The sequence below is a fragment of the Scatophagus argus genome, chromosome 16 (genome assembly GCF_020382885.2).
Source record: "Scatophagus argus isolate fScaArg1 chromosome 16, fScaArg1.pri, whole genome shotgun sequence".
Lineage (NCBI taxonomy): Eukaryota > Metazoa > Chordata > Actinopteri > Scatophagidae > Scatophagus > Scatophagus argus.
In genome coordinates, this window is record NC_058508.1 from 259,487 (window position 1) to 274,125 (window position 14,639).

The following is a 14,639-nucleotide window of genomic DNA, read 5'->3' on the forward strand; positions in this document are numbered from 1 at the left end:
TGCTCACCCTGAGGTTTCTTCCATTTTTTCCTGTTAAAGGTTTTTCTGGGAGTTTTTCCTTAGTCGATGTGAGGGTCGAAGGGCAGAGGATGTTGCTGATGTTATGTTAAGCCCTTTGAGACAAACTGCTTGTAAAAATGGGCTATACAAATAAAGTTGACTTGACTTGACTTGACTTGTGAGGTTGTGCTGAACAAAAATGATACCAAACATGACAAGGTAAAAAATTTCTAAGTAGTCTAAATAGTCAAAAACTGACAATTATACATGACTCCAGAGGGTTAATTAGGCTTTTTGGACAGCATGTCATCCATACACTTTCATGCAGGGCCTTAAAATGGACATGGACTCAATCAATGTTCAACTTTTAAAGATAAAATGTCATTTAGAAAGGAATTTTATTTCACATGAATAACATCTATGACAGATTGGCAGTTACCCATGGGAACAAGGAAAACATGCCAGCAAACAACAAAGGCCAGTTACACTCCATAGAACTACAATTAGGATGTACATAAAATTGTGATAATGGTGTGAAGTTCTCAGATCCTACATTTTCTCACACTTGCATCACTGGACGAGCTTCTTTGGCACAGAGGTCAACCCCGGAGGCTGTGAAGCCAGTCCCACCCTGTAAGAACATATGAGACCATCAGCTTCACTTTTGCACTATTTGCAGGCCTAAAAACATTAGTAAATACTGTTTCAGCATTAGTGTGCAACATACAGCAGTAAACAGAAAAATGAAACCCTAAAAGCTTGCTACTACAGCTGCTGTGTCTGCCCCCAGGGCACAGCATGTCAAAATTGGAAAACAATGGAGATGGTAGCAACAAATACTCTTTGTCTAAAAGCAAACTTACGTTTGTCTCCTTACCCAGGAGATAATTAAATCCACTGAACAAGAAACTATGTAAATCCTAAGGGAATTATGCAAACTGCCCCCCCACACACATAGAAGTACACCCATACCCTTTGCAGTGGTATGATGTCTTTGTCAGACAGTTTGTCCCCAGTCATAGGATCAATCATGTCCTTCTTGATCAACTTCTCCACACACTCTTGAGTTACCACAGCACCCCTGAACACAGGACAGAGAGTTTGTCAGTTATTCCCTCAGAATCTGAACAGTGAACATATCTGAATGTTAGAGTGTACTCACGAGGGTCGCAGAACAGCGCAGGGGACACTGTTGCCGAGGACATCTCTTGTTACGGCACATACATACCTATCCTAAAGACAGCATAGGGACAGCATAAAGACAAATAGCACAGGGGAAATACATCTGTTCACAACACACAGAACAAGATTTGGGAATGATTTCATTAAGTATTTTCTATTCTAGCATATCCATCCATCCATCCATTTTCTATACCGCTTATCCATCAGTGTCGCAGGGGAGCTGGAGCCTATCCCAGCTGACTACGGGCGAGAGGCGGGGTTCACCCTGGACTGGTCGCCAGTCAATCGCAGGGCCTATTCTAGCATATTCTTATTTTTCAGAGAACCAGTAAGAAAGATAAGAATATAACATCACTTGTAGTGTATGATGGAATACTCTGATACTTTTAATTATTATCACAAAAAAGCAAACTGCTGGCATCACATAATGAAGGGGCTTGAGATTACCGAAATCATTTCCAATTGCTCTGCTCAGTGATGACAAGTTGTCCATAAGATGTAACTGAAATGACTGTGTATACAAAAAGGGAGGCACCGATACCACTTTTTTTTCAGACCAAGTGTCCTAGACAGAACTATAAGTGGAAGGAGCATCAGGGTCTGAAAAGTGAAGCCAGTGTAATTAAACCTGCATTCTTTCTAATGCCCAGCAACTCCACTATTGTCAAAAAGAAGTAAAACTGGGTGGAAGCCTATGAGAAAATTAAAAACTTCTCACTAACTTTTATCTCAGTAAACAGGTAAGGTTTATAAATTATGGTTCCATTTGTTGTGTGGCTATCTTGTGTGTGACAAATCACGGCTACAGAATGTCGTGGATTTTCAGTCAGATCCAGTCAGGACAGATACGAAGCAATGTGCATCCTCATGTGCACATATGTTCACTTCTATTTTTAAAAAACCAAGATGGCACTATGACATATGTGAACTTGGCATTATGGCCGCCATCTAAATGCCAATCATTGTTCTTTGGCAATTACATTGCACAAACAACATTTATGGCATCATGATCTATGGTATTATCATTATCATTAGTTATAAGTTATAAGTCATTATAAGCTGGCATTTTAACTTTCAACTTTGTGTTTTCTAGAACAAATATGGCAAGGCAACACATTTCACTTAAATGTAACCTGCAACACCTTAGTTAACCCCTGGGACTCTACTTTAACGGTTTTATCAAACTGCTTGTGTTGAACTTGAAAATTTGTGCAGTCTACTCTACTTTTAACATCATCACTTATGCAATAATATACTCCTTTAACCTGTTCAACTGACAAAAGGTGAACATCAAGTTACAACAAAGTGGTATTAGTTGCTGTTCCATCAGAGTAATTTTACAATAATAGTCTCAGACTGATACCAAACTTTGGTATCAGCGCATCTACATACAAGAACTAATGAATTCATGCTGAGATAAACTTATGAAACATCGTTATGATAATGCTGTGACATGACATCTCTAGTAACTTTCTGTATGATTAAATTGCAATCTTACTGAACAAGCTTCATAAAATGAACCTATTTATAATAAATTATATATTTTTAATTAACTGACATTACCTTATAGAAAGTTGTTTTCACTGACTGAAGAGTTTTTTTCTTGTAAATAAAAAAGCCAAACTGTATTGACTAGAATTCCATTTATAAAAGCAATAAAAGGGGAAACCATCAATTGGGAAGAATACTTTTTAAAGGCACTGAAGGACAGTGGCATAAATCACCCTCTACAGAGCCAGGGTAGTGGGTCTTATTATATCTGTATTATCAGTAATGTTTGGTTATGTTATTTTAATGAGAGGTTCTTTACCAATCATTTGTTTTTACTTTTTTTTTAAATTAAGATGCTCACAACTATCAAGCCTGGGTACTTAGATGATGGCAGATGCAAACTGACCTGGCGGGTGAGCAGGGCCACTCGGTTCAGGCTTGAGTCCAGTGGGGTGAAATGCACTGTAATAAGCTCGTTCATCTTAATGGGTCGTCCTGACATGGGACACAAAACAACTTTACTCTGACAAACAGAAGGCAAGGAGAGAAAAGGAGAGTGGTGATTAAAAATTGATCTCTCAGTTATTTTCCCATTGTTATGTGTGTTATGTGACTTCTTTTCGACAAAAAAAACTATGTTAAAAAATGTTTGCCTGCACTTTAGTCTAGCAGTGGAAAGCTGTAGCTGTGACGGCTGTTTTGAACTTGTTGAGTTGAGACCAGGAGGCAGAGTTGCAGTCCTACACGCCTCTCCGCGCTCCCATTAGCATAGTTACCCACCGAAAATCCGATAGAGACTATGTCTGTCCCTCGACCACCTAAATTAATTAAACCAGATACTAAAAGAGGAATTATTTATAAAAATCTAATAAAGATTAACAACAACATCCCTACAGCTACAACAAATAGGGGAATTATTATAATTATTTTGTCTTACCGAAACCTGGCCAGGTTTCAGATGTCCGCCTAAATGAATCCACTCCCCCGTTATATTAATACTCACATTCCACAAGCCTACCATTCATTCGAAAGCCTTATTCTTAGACTCTCACACCCTACCTGGAAAACAAAACAACCAATTTTTTATTGCTGTAGTGTACCGCGCTCCTGGCCCATACTCTGAATTTCTACTGGAATTTTCAGAGTTTCTATTGAGTCCCGTCCTTAAAACTAATAAAGTTATTATTATGGGAGATTTCAATATCTGTGTGGACAATGATAACAATAGCCTTTGCACAGCATTTATCTCTCTATTAGACTCAGTCGGCTTCTGTGTGTGTATATAAACCCACTCACTGTTTGAATCACACTCTTGACCTTGTTTTGACATATGGCATTGAAATAGAACATTTAACTGTCTCTGAACAAAATCCTCTTTTATCTGACCATTGTTAAATAACTTTTGAGTTTATAGTACTTGACCACATACCACCAAGAAAATACTCCTACACTAGGTACCTGTCTAATAGTGCTAAATTTAAGGAAGCAATTCTGTTGTCATTTAATTCAGAATCATGTCTTGGCGCTGCAGAACATTACAATACTAAAGTGTTATGCCCATTGTAGTCCGTCTCAAATCGACCATTTTGTGGACAGTGCTGCAAGCTCATTAAAGACAGCAATCGACTCTATTGCTCTGCTAAAAAAGTAACACATAAAGCAAAAGAGACTTGGTATAATGGTATAATACTGAGGTTCGCATAGTAAAGTAAACTCATTGAATCTCGCTCAATCTGGCAAGACAGCGTTAGATCATACAGGAAGGCCCGCATCAAAGACTGCATCGACGTCACTGTGGACCCACACCAGTACGCTTATAGAAAGAACAGATCCACAGAGGATGCCATATCTTCTGTGGTCCACGCAGCTCTCACCCACCTAGAGAATAAAGACTCCTGTGTCCGCCTTCTCTTCGTGGATTTTACATCTGCCTTTAATACAATCATTCCACAGACACTGATCCACAAGCTCAGTGCTCTCGGACTGAGCTTCACCCTCTGCAATTGGGTCCTGGACTTCCTGATGGACAGGCCGCAAACAGTGAAGATCCATGATATCTCCTCCTCCCCATCACCCTCAGCACCGGCCCTCCCCAGGGCTGTGTGCTGAGCCCCCTCCTGTTCACCCTGCTAACACACGACTGTTCAGCACAACATCCGAGCTTCCTGATCGTGAAGTTTGCGGATGATACAGCTGTGGTTGGACGCATCGTCAACAGCGACAAGTCCGACTACAGGCAGGAGGTGGAACGCCTGGAGGGTTGGTGCAGAGAGAACAACCTCTGCATCAACGTGAAAAAGACCAAGGAGATGACCGTGGACTTCAGAAGGGGAAGACATCTCCCCCTTCCTCCCCTGTACATCGGAGGGACAGCGGTGGAAGTGGTCTCCAGCTTCAGGTACCTGGCCGTCCACATAACGGACGACCTCATCTGGAGCATCAACACTTCCTGCCTCATCAGGAAGGCACACCAGCGCCTCTACTTCCTCAGGAGGCTGAGGCGTGCCGGACTGGGGAGCTCAGTCCTGACATCATTCTACAGATGTGTGGTGGAGAGCGTCCTGTGCTCCTGCATCACTGTGTGGCACGGCAGCTGCTCTGCAGCAGAGAAAAAAGCTCTGCAGAGGGTGGTGAAAGCTGCACAAAAGACTGTGGGACACAGCCTATCCACCACCACAGACATTTACACCTCCAGGTGCAGGAAAAGGGCCTCCTGCATCATGAAGGACCCCACCCACCCCTCACACAAACTGTTTGCCCCTCTCCCCTCAGGCAGGAGGCTGCGGAGCATCAAGAGCAGGACCACCAGACTGAGGAACAGCTTCTTCCCAGAGGCTGTGAGACTTCTGAACTCTGGAGGTCCTCTGTAGCCCCTGCTGCTACCCTATACCTTACACCCCACCCACGCACCCACCCCTTCCCGACAACCACCTATGGAACATTGCACAATGCAGCCATTTGCACAGAACTCTGAACTACTCATTTCATTTGCACTACTCCGCCATTTGCATAATATCGCAGTACTGTTTATATCTCTTATTCTGATTGGGTTTTTTTATATTTATATAGCGTTGTTTATATTTATTTGCATTAGGTATTTTGTTAGGTAATTGGGCTTATACTGGGACCAGGGAAACTAATTTCGTTCCACCTCATGTTTCTACATGTGTGAAATGACAATAAAGCTCCTTGAATCCTTGAATCCTACGGACTGCCAGAGCAGCCTATTACTCAAAATTAACTGAGGATAACAAGAACAACCCCAGCTTTCTCTTCAGCACTGTAGCCAGCCTGACAGAGAGCCATAGTGCTATCAAGCCTTGTATCCCTGTAACCCTCAGCAGCAATTACTTTATGGCCTTTTATAAACGGCCATCTTTATAAAAGATTTAAAACATTAGAGACAAAATTCAACACCTACTGACCTAAGTAGGTATTGATCTACCTTCAAACAGTGGAAAATTAGAAACAACAGTAGAACCAGATAATTATCTTGACTGCTTTTCACCCATTGACCTTCATCAGTTAAATTCATTCACATTTTCATCTAAACCAACAACATGCCTCTTAGACCCCATCCCAACTAAACTGCTCAAAGAAGCTTTACCCTTACTTAGCACCTGTCTATTAGACATGATCAATCTGTCCCTAATAACAGGCTATGTACCCCAGTCTTTTAAAGTAGCTGTAGTCAAACCTCCCCTTAAAAAGCACACACTTGATCCTGAGGTTTTAAGCAACCACAGACAAATATCTAAGCTCCCATTTCTCTCCAAGATCCTTGAGAGAACAGTCGCCAGTTAACTACGTGACTTTCTACATAATAGCTTATTTGACAATTTTCAATCTGGCTTTAGAGCTCACCATAGCACAGAAACAGCATTGGTCAAAGTCACAAATGATCTTCTACTGGCATCAGATGAGGGATTTATCTCTGTCCTTGTACTGTTAGACTTTAGTGTTGCATTTGACACCATTGACCACTCTATCTTAATACACAAATTGGAACACTTCGTTGGCATTACAGAAACTGCATTAAGCTGGTTTCAGTCTTATTTATCAGATCGATCTCAATTTGTTCATGTTAATGATACATCGTCCACACTCACAAAAGTTAGTCACAGGGTTCCCCAAGGTTCTGTGCCTGGTCCAATAATTCACCCTTTATATGCTCCCCATCTGTGATATTATTAGGAAATGCTCCATACAATTTCACTGTTATGTAGATAACACACAATTGTACTTGTCAATGAAACCAGATGAAACAAATCAGCTAGCCAAACTTGAGGCATGTCTTAAAGACATCAAAACCTGGATAACTTGCAATTTCCTACTTCTAAATTCAGACAAAACTGAAGTTATTGTTATGGGCCCTAAACACCATCATATCTTAAAGAGTTGATAGTACCCTATTATCCCACCAGGCATTTACGTTCCCAAGATGCTGGGTTATCTGTGGTTCCTAGAGTCTTCAAAAGCAGATCGTGGAACCAGAGCCTTCAGTTATCAAGCTCCTCTACTGTGGAACCATCTTCCGGTTTCGGGAGGCTAACACCCTCTCTATATTTAAGAATAGACTTAAAACTTTACTTTCTGATAAAGCTTATAGTTAGGGCTGCCCCATAGTTATGCTCCTGTTGGTTTAGACTGCCAGGGGAACGCCCAGGAGGCACTGAGCTCTTTCTTCCTCTCCCTCTCCTTCTGCACACATTTATGTCCCATTAATACATGTTACTAATTCAACTTCTTCCCTGTGAGTCCTTGTGCTTTCTCGTCTTGCAGGTTCCCGTGGATCGTGGTTGGACCTCCTGCTTGAAACATATTGCGATTACTACTGTTTAGTCATAATCTATTTTAATTCTATTATTAATCCGTACATCTACTACCATTATTATTGTTACTACTATTGTTATCATTATCACCGTAGTACCTTCTGTATGCTTCGTCATTATCATTATCTACAGTTCCAATACTTTCAATTCAATTCAATTCAGTTTATTTATATAGTGCCAATTCACAACAAAAGTTATCTCATGACACTTTCCAATTTGAGCAGGTCTAGACCAAACTCTTTAATTAAATTGTAAATAGAGAGAGCCCAACATTCCCCCTTGAGCAAGCACTTGGCGACAGTGGCGAGGAAAAACTGCCCTCGGAGCAGACCCCAGCTCAAGATGGGCGGCCATCTCCCTTGACCGGTTGGGTTGAGAGAGAGGGGGAGGGAGAGACAGAGAGAGAGAGAGAGAGAGAGAGAGAGAGAGAGAGAGAGAGCAGGAGAGCGAGAGCAAGGGAGAAAGGCAGAGGGGGTGGGGTGTGAGAGAAGGAGCACACAAGCAGAGATGCATAGCAGCAGTAATAATACCAGAAGTATCCGAAATGTAGATAATGATAATGACTATGAAGTATACAGAAGGTATTATGGTGATTTTGATAACAATAGTAGTAACAATAATGGTAGTAGCTGTACTGAGTCGTAACAGATTTAAATCAGATTATGACTAAACAGTAGTAATTGCAGCAGGTTTTGAGCAGGACGACAGCAGGACCGCAGCAGGAGGTCCAGTCATGATCGATAGGAATCTGCGGGACAAGAAAGCACAAGGACTCCAGGGAAGAAGTTGAGTTAGTAATATGCATTAATGGGACATGAATGTGTGCAGAAGGAGAGGGAGAGGAAGAAAGAGCACAGTGTGTCATGGGAGGGCCCCCGGCAGTCTAAGCCTATAGCAGCATAGCTAGGGGCCGGCCTAGGCCAGCCCTAACTATAAGCTTTATCAAACAGGAAAGTTTTTAGTCTACTCTTAAATATAGAGAGGGTGTCCGCCTCCCGGACCGAAACCGGAAGATGGTTCCATAGTAGAGGAGCTTGATAACTAAAGGCTCTGGTTCCCAATCTACTTTTGAGGACTCTAGGAACTACAAGTAGCCCTGCATTTTGGGAACGCAAAGTTCTGGTGGGATAATAGGGTACTATTAACTCTTTAAGATAGGATGGTGCCTGACCGTTCAGGGCTTTATAAGTGAGGAGGAGAATTTTAAAATCTATCCTGAATTTTACAGGTAGCCAATGTAGAGAAGCCAGAACAGGAGAAATATGATCTCTCATGCTGGTTCTTGTCAGTAGTTGTGCTGCAGCGTTCCGTACTTGTGCTATTACTGCTGTTACTAGGCATCTCTGTTTGTGCGCTCCTTCTCTCACACCCCACGCCCCTCTCCCTATCTCAACCCCCCTTGATATGAAGGAAAAAACACTCACGTTGCAATGAAAAACACTGTCAGTTCTGCCTGTTCTGAGTAAATCCAGAAACCCAACCTAAAATTCTGTATCCCTGTTTGTTTAATAATCAAATAACTGCATGGTAGGAGAAGTCACGCACTGGTTTCTTGAGCAGGGTGGGCTTGGACTCTGGTGTCAGGGAAGGAATCCAGAAACTGGGTAGGGTTTGGCTGGAAGTGGCAGCTGATCCAGTGGAGACTTCTGCTGAACTGCTGTCTGTCCTGCCCTTCTCAGCTCCTTTGTTCTGCCCTGAAGAGATAAAACAGTTCTACTTGACAGTTTCTGCTGCTTTAATATTGCAAATCTAGTGATAAACTGTACTTATATAGAACTTTCTAGTCTGACTCAAAGCACTTTAAAACACAAGCCAGCATTCACTCATTTGTTCACAAATTATCATCATTACTCACTTAAGCATCAACTAGCATGGTTTGAATGAATGAATACAATGAATACAAGACATGTATTAATGATATGGGATATCTGGTTAAATGAAAATGTTTTCATACCAAATACCAAAATACTTCTTATGCCCATAGTAAATGTAATCGTTTGTAACGTGATACTAAAAATGATTTTATCCCATGTAATTAGTTTCCAGGTATTTTTGCTGCACTGGCTGCTGTATTTTTTTTAGTTTAAAAATAAATGAAGACTTAATTACTTAAGACAACAAATGTTACACAACAAATTAGATTAAAGAAGTAAGTAAAATTAAATAAGGAGCAAGTGCTGGAATGCTCCAGAAAAGGTTTGATGAGACAACCCTTAATGTGTTCTTTTTATAAATGCATAATACACAAGATCTTTAAGCTGTTGTTGATTTCGTAGTACGAATGCTACGAAACAGTTCAGAGAGAGAGCGAGAGAAAGCGAGCAAGTAGTTGTGGTACAGTGACAGCGAATAAAGAAAATCAAGACAAGGAAGCTCCTAACGATGCATGGAGGGTTTTACCTCATGTTCAGTACCCTGAGACTGTTCACGAGGCGGAAAATGGGAGGCCAAGGATTAGTGAGTGTCAGAGCCACTGTCCAGGATGACACAACAAAGATCCAGGAACACATCAGGAAGATGACCCCCAGAGATGAACTGCTGAATGAATACCTCAGGCAACAGACACCTGGTAACGATGAGGAACAAGAGGACAAACCATCATGGAGGGATAAGCCCCTTGCATGGCATGTACCACTGACAGATAGAGGAAGTGGCTGATATCAAGAAATCCTACCAATGGCTAGAGAAGGCTGAACTGAAGTCCACAGATGTACTAATCATGGCAGCACAAAAACAGGTACATGGTACAAGATCAATAGAGGCCTGGGTCTACCACACCCCAGGACCTCAGGTTCAGGCTATACAAAGATGCCCCATAACAGCAGGGTGTAAGATGGTAGCAGAAACAGCACCATAACCAACTGGGTGACATGGTATACAGGAACAGCTTTGAGTATGGGCTGGAATTCCCAAAGTCAGAATGGAAGATGCCTCCCAAGGTGTCTGACAATGGCCACACAAAGATCCTGTGGGACTTCCAGATCACCTTTTGTCAGTCTGGCAAAAAGGTGATGGCAAACCAGTCAGACATTGTGGTGGTCAACAAACAACTGAAGAAGGCAGTGGTGATAGACGTAGTGATTCCAAGCAATATCAAGAAGAAGGAACACGAGAAGCTGAAAACAATACCAAGGGCTGAAAGAGGAGCTCGAAAAATGTGGTAGTAATCAGGGCACTGGGGACTCTGACCCTCAAGCTGGAAGCTTCAGCAGATTCCAGGTATGACATCTGTGGTCTCTGTCCAGAAGAGTGCAGTCCTAGGAACAGCTAAGTGGCATCAGCTGGATTAAGACATAATATAAGAGATGACAGGAACAAAACAGAAGAGGACTACAACTCAGCAGAGACCAGTCTGTCCTTCCCCCTTAGCACATCTTCATGGTGATGCACAGTTCAGATACTCCAGTGAGGGGGGAGATTTTCTGCAGTGTGGATGTATGTTCTTTCCTTTTCATGATTAGACAGCCCAGTATCTCAGTTCAGTCAGACAGAAGGCATGAAATAACAGAGTGAACACCAAAGACACATACCAGTTGTGAATGGATTGATGGGTTTGGACACAATGCTGTTCTCCCTGGTTTTAAACCTCTCCACCCTCTCTCTTTCCTCTGACTTGGACTCAAGTTGGCTGTTGCTCTTCTGCTCTTTCTTCTGCTTCTCATATGCCTAAGGAATTGGAGGAGGAAAACACAACTGAGCATTCAGAATTTGAAGTTAGAATAGTAGAAAAGAGGATAAAATGGATAAAACAGTCAAGCTGCAGCTTTTTGATAGAGCTTTTTATAAAAGAGCTTTTTCACATGGCGTAATTGCAAATTCCTGAAGTTCAGTGTCAGCAAAACCAGTGAGCTTGTGGCAGACTAAAACTGCTTCAAATTTGGATCTTACAGCAAAGACATCTATACCCTGGCTGCACAGAAGATCTATACAATCAACACAGTTTCAAGGTGGGCATCCAAAATTACAATTCAGTCAGATACTGAATTGTCACCAATTCGTGTGTTTTTACGAGGTCACAGTGACCTTTGTGTACCAACATATAATCAGTTAATCTATTCCCAATATACTGTGTTCACAAGATGAGACGGACAACCTGAAAACATAATGACTCCAGCCATGGCTATTGCCAGTGCAGAGACCAAAAATATTTCTATGTTCAATCAAAACACAGAGGTTTCACGCAAACAGTAACACGTTTCAGGCATATGAACAACATCGACCATCTAGACATCATCGATACAGACCCAACGGCAGACGTCAGCTGTGCCTGATGAATGTATTTCTCATCAAAAAATGTAGCTCATGAGATGGTCAGGTCAATTTCATTTCTCCAGTCCAACATCACAAATCACAATGCCTCAGTGGGCATTATGATATTTTAGGTGTTTAGACTGTCAATTCAACCCTCCTCCATACATTTCACACATTTTAAACGTTGACAAAGCTGATCATGCAGCAAAGTCACTAACTTGTATTTATGTCAACTTTATGAGACAATGTTGAAATTAAGGTTGCATACTGTCTGTTCACATATGAAACAAAGAATCCTGGTACCTGGAATTTGGAGTCTGTACCCAACTTCACCTTTTTACAGTATTCAATTTTCGCTACAAAAACAACATGGAAATGCTAGTGCTTACATTCATTACAGACAGATACCAGAGCTTACCTTCATTTTTTTGGCAATATCTGTCTTCCGCTGCAGAATATATTCAAGAATGGCCTGTTTTTCATACAAGTATCCATCTGGACTATGGACAACAAACAAGACATTAAATGTTTACATATGTAGTTACATGTTAAAAGTATGATATTTGGGATTTCCCCAAAGAACAATGTACAGTCTCATATAAAACAATCCCCCTCAATCATCACTTATGACCCCCTAGAAGTGTGGGGCAGTGTTTGATTCTGTAGAGAGACTGCCCTGTGCCTGTATCTCCTTATTTTCTTAGTATTGTGCAGTGTTTCGGACATTCCTGGGCATCAGCCCTAGGACAGTCGTAGCCCATAGGCAATAACAGTGAGCTGGGAGTGTGGTAAGGACTCTTTGAAACATAGCAGCTAGCAGTTAAATGTCTGTCTCCCTCTGTGCTCTCTCTGTCATGGATATGAAAGAATTGCAGGTCTCAGTGTTTGTTCAAGGGTTGTGGTGAGACGCACGCACACAGGTCAAAGCAGCAAACAGCAGACAGGATTAAGCATGTGTCTCTGTGGGGTAGTATGTATTTATTTGTGCTTTATAATCTAACTACTGTGAAGCAATTACAAGGCACTGCTTTGTTCTTGCTAATGCCACTCCCTCGGTTCATTCACTGCCTAGCTCACTTGATCAGAGCTGCTCACTCAATTTCTCTCAACTTATGGGTTTGAAAGGTATGTTTACAAATGGAAATCAACAAATCTAGCATATGTTTGAGTGTGTGTATGTGTTGGACAAAGAAACATACGTGACCACAGGATCCTGACAGGGCTGCAGGGACAGGCAGCAGCAGTCAAAGTCCTTGATGGCATCTTTACCTAGTCGAATGCTTTGTGTTCCATAACCAGATGAAGCTGAACAGAAGTAGAAACACATGCGCCACACTTACATGGTGTACAGGAAAATGTTACAGTAACCCTCTCTCCAATATTACTCCATATGGATGTTGTCTCACTTTGACTGTGCCAGCATGACATCTTGCAGCAAAAACTCAGAATAATGACGAGATAATTTGCAATACGCTACTAATCACATCACAAATACTGAAATTAGTTCTTCCGCAAGACTTTTCTAAAATTTGATGCCCTGTTGGTCTTCGTTCGATGTTTCCAAAGTGGCTTTCAGAAAGTTTACTGCTACTTTAAAAGTTTAATAGTAGATGTTACTTGAGTGACGGTTTTCTAGCCTGTTATGAGTCTCACCTGTATCTTTCTTCTTTTCGTGGTATGTGTAGACAGCTCCAGCTGTACAGTTCTTTCCGTGACGAGTCATTGTGCGTCAGGGTGTTTTCTAATTTAATAAATTAATCTGGAAGCACTGGAAAGAAATACTGGTGTTCATATTACTGTGAGCATTGAAGCCAACATGCTAAAATTATCTGTAGCTTAACACAATTATACAAGACACATGCACAAACGTAACGTATTCAGAAAAGGTCACATTAAAAAAAGACAAAAAACGAACTGCGGCTAACGATAAAGAACAGCTCTAAAGTGGAGCCAATAAGAGAGTATACCTGGGGAAGAAAATGTGTATATTAAGCAGCTAACCACCGATACAACAAGAACTGCGTCATCCGCTACATTTCCTGCCTTTGCCCCCGCTTCTCCTTCACGTTTAATGCCGGATCGCACGTCACAGTAACTTTGAAGGTGCACATCGCCACCTACTGTATCGGAGTATGCGGGTTTTTTCTTTTGATTTACACAAGAAAAACAAAAACACACAAACAAACAAACAAAACAACTCCCTTACTAAATTCCATGGCCTAGAAGTTGGAGAAGCGGCTTGTGATCGGAGATTCCCCCCCTGACTGGCAAGAAAAACTTGGGTGGGGGTGGAGTGATTAATGAGTCCCCCCCTCCCCAGAAAAGCGACGGGCGGGCTGACACTGCAGCCCACTGCTCCTGTGTGTTTCACTGCATGCTGCATGTGTGTGTTCAATAAGTGATGAGTTTTTTGCAGACAATAATTTCGGTATATGTAAAAATATACATATATAAGTCTGAAATTAAGCTAAATGCTGACAGGGGAGCAGTTCCCCTTTTCCTTGTACTTACTGAATTCCGACTTAGTTAGCCTTAGTTGGGCTAAAAACACTGCAAACAGTGGAAAGAGCTCAGCAGAGGTTGCATTTAATCAGACTGCTGAAGAAGGCTGGGCTTAGATGTCAGCCCCTCATCCTCATACAGAGGCCTTGTTGAGAGCATCCTTACCAGGGGTACCATAGTGTGGTTTGGCAGCACCACCATGGCTGAGAGGAAATCTCTACAATCACTGCATCAAAACTGCAGAGCGACTCATCGGCTCTGACCACCCTGAACACCCTCTCCACCATCCCCCTATAAACAATGTCTTTGTTACTGTGGCTGACCATGTATAGCCATGTACACCACTGTATCATCCATCTGCATGACTAATATGTGCGATAC

General features: G+C 41.8%; 1 protein-coding gene across 3 annotated transcripts; it reads right to left on the reverse strand.

Moving 5' to 3' along the window:
* Nucleotides 1-379: 379 nt before the first annotated feature.
* LOC124072967 (nitric oxide synthase interacting protein) lies at nucleotides 380-13,981 on the reverse strand. Of its 3 annotated transcripts, none has more exons than XM_046414795.1 (10): nucleotides 13,963-13,981; nucleotides 13,410-13,524; nucleotides 12,956-13,061; nucleotides 12,175-12,256; nucleotides 11,036-11,171; nucleotides 9,051-9,199; nucleotides 3,080-3,196; nucleotides 1,163-1,233; nucleotides 973-1,081; nucleotides 380-631 (listed from the first exon to the last, which is right to left on the reverse strand). In XM_046414795.1, exons 2-10 carry the CDS (start codon nucleotides 13,477-13,479, stop codon nucleotides 560-562), a joined length of 912 nt encoding a protein of 303 aa, XP_046270751.1. In that variant the 5' UTR covers nucleotides 13,480-13,524; nucleotides 13,963-13,981; the 3' UTR covers nucleotides 380-559. The 3 variants fall into 3 exon arrangements, with proteins under 3 accessions (XP_046270751.1, XP_046270750.1, XP_046270752.1); XM_046414794.1 differs by lacking the exon at nucleotides 13,963-13,981 and adding an exon at nucleotides 13,724-13,896; XM_046414796.1 differs by lacking the exons at nucleotides 3,080-3,196; nucleotides 13,963-13,981 and adding an exon at nucleotides 13,724-13,907.
* Nucleotides 13,982-14,639: the final 658 nt, after the last annotated feature.

Bases quoted from the DNA above. Each gene is read 5' to 3' on its own strand.
- LOC124072967 (XM_046414795.1), bottom strand. From the start codon at position 13,479: ATGACTCGTCACGGAAAGAACTGTACAGCTGGAGCTGTCTACACATAC. The intron at 12,257-12,955 runs GTATGTTTCTTT...TGTTGTCCATAG, and splicing joins TGTCAGGATCCTGTGGTCAC to TCCAGATGGATACTTGTATG. The intron at 11,172-12,174 runs GTAAGCTCTGGT...CCAATTCCTTAG, and splicing joins ATATTGCCAAAAAAATGAAG to GCATATGAGAAGCAGAAGAA.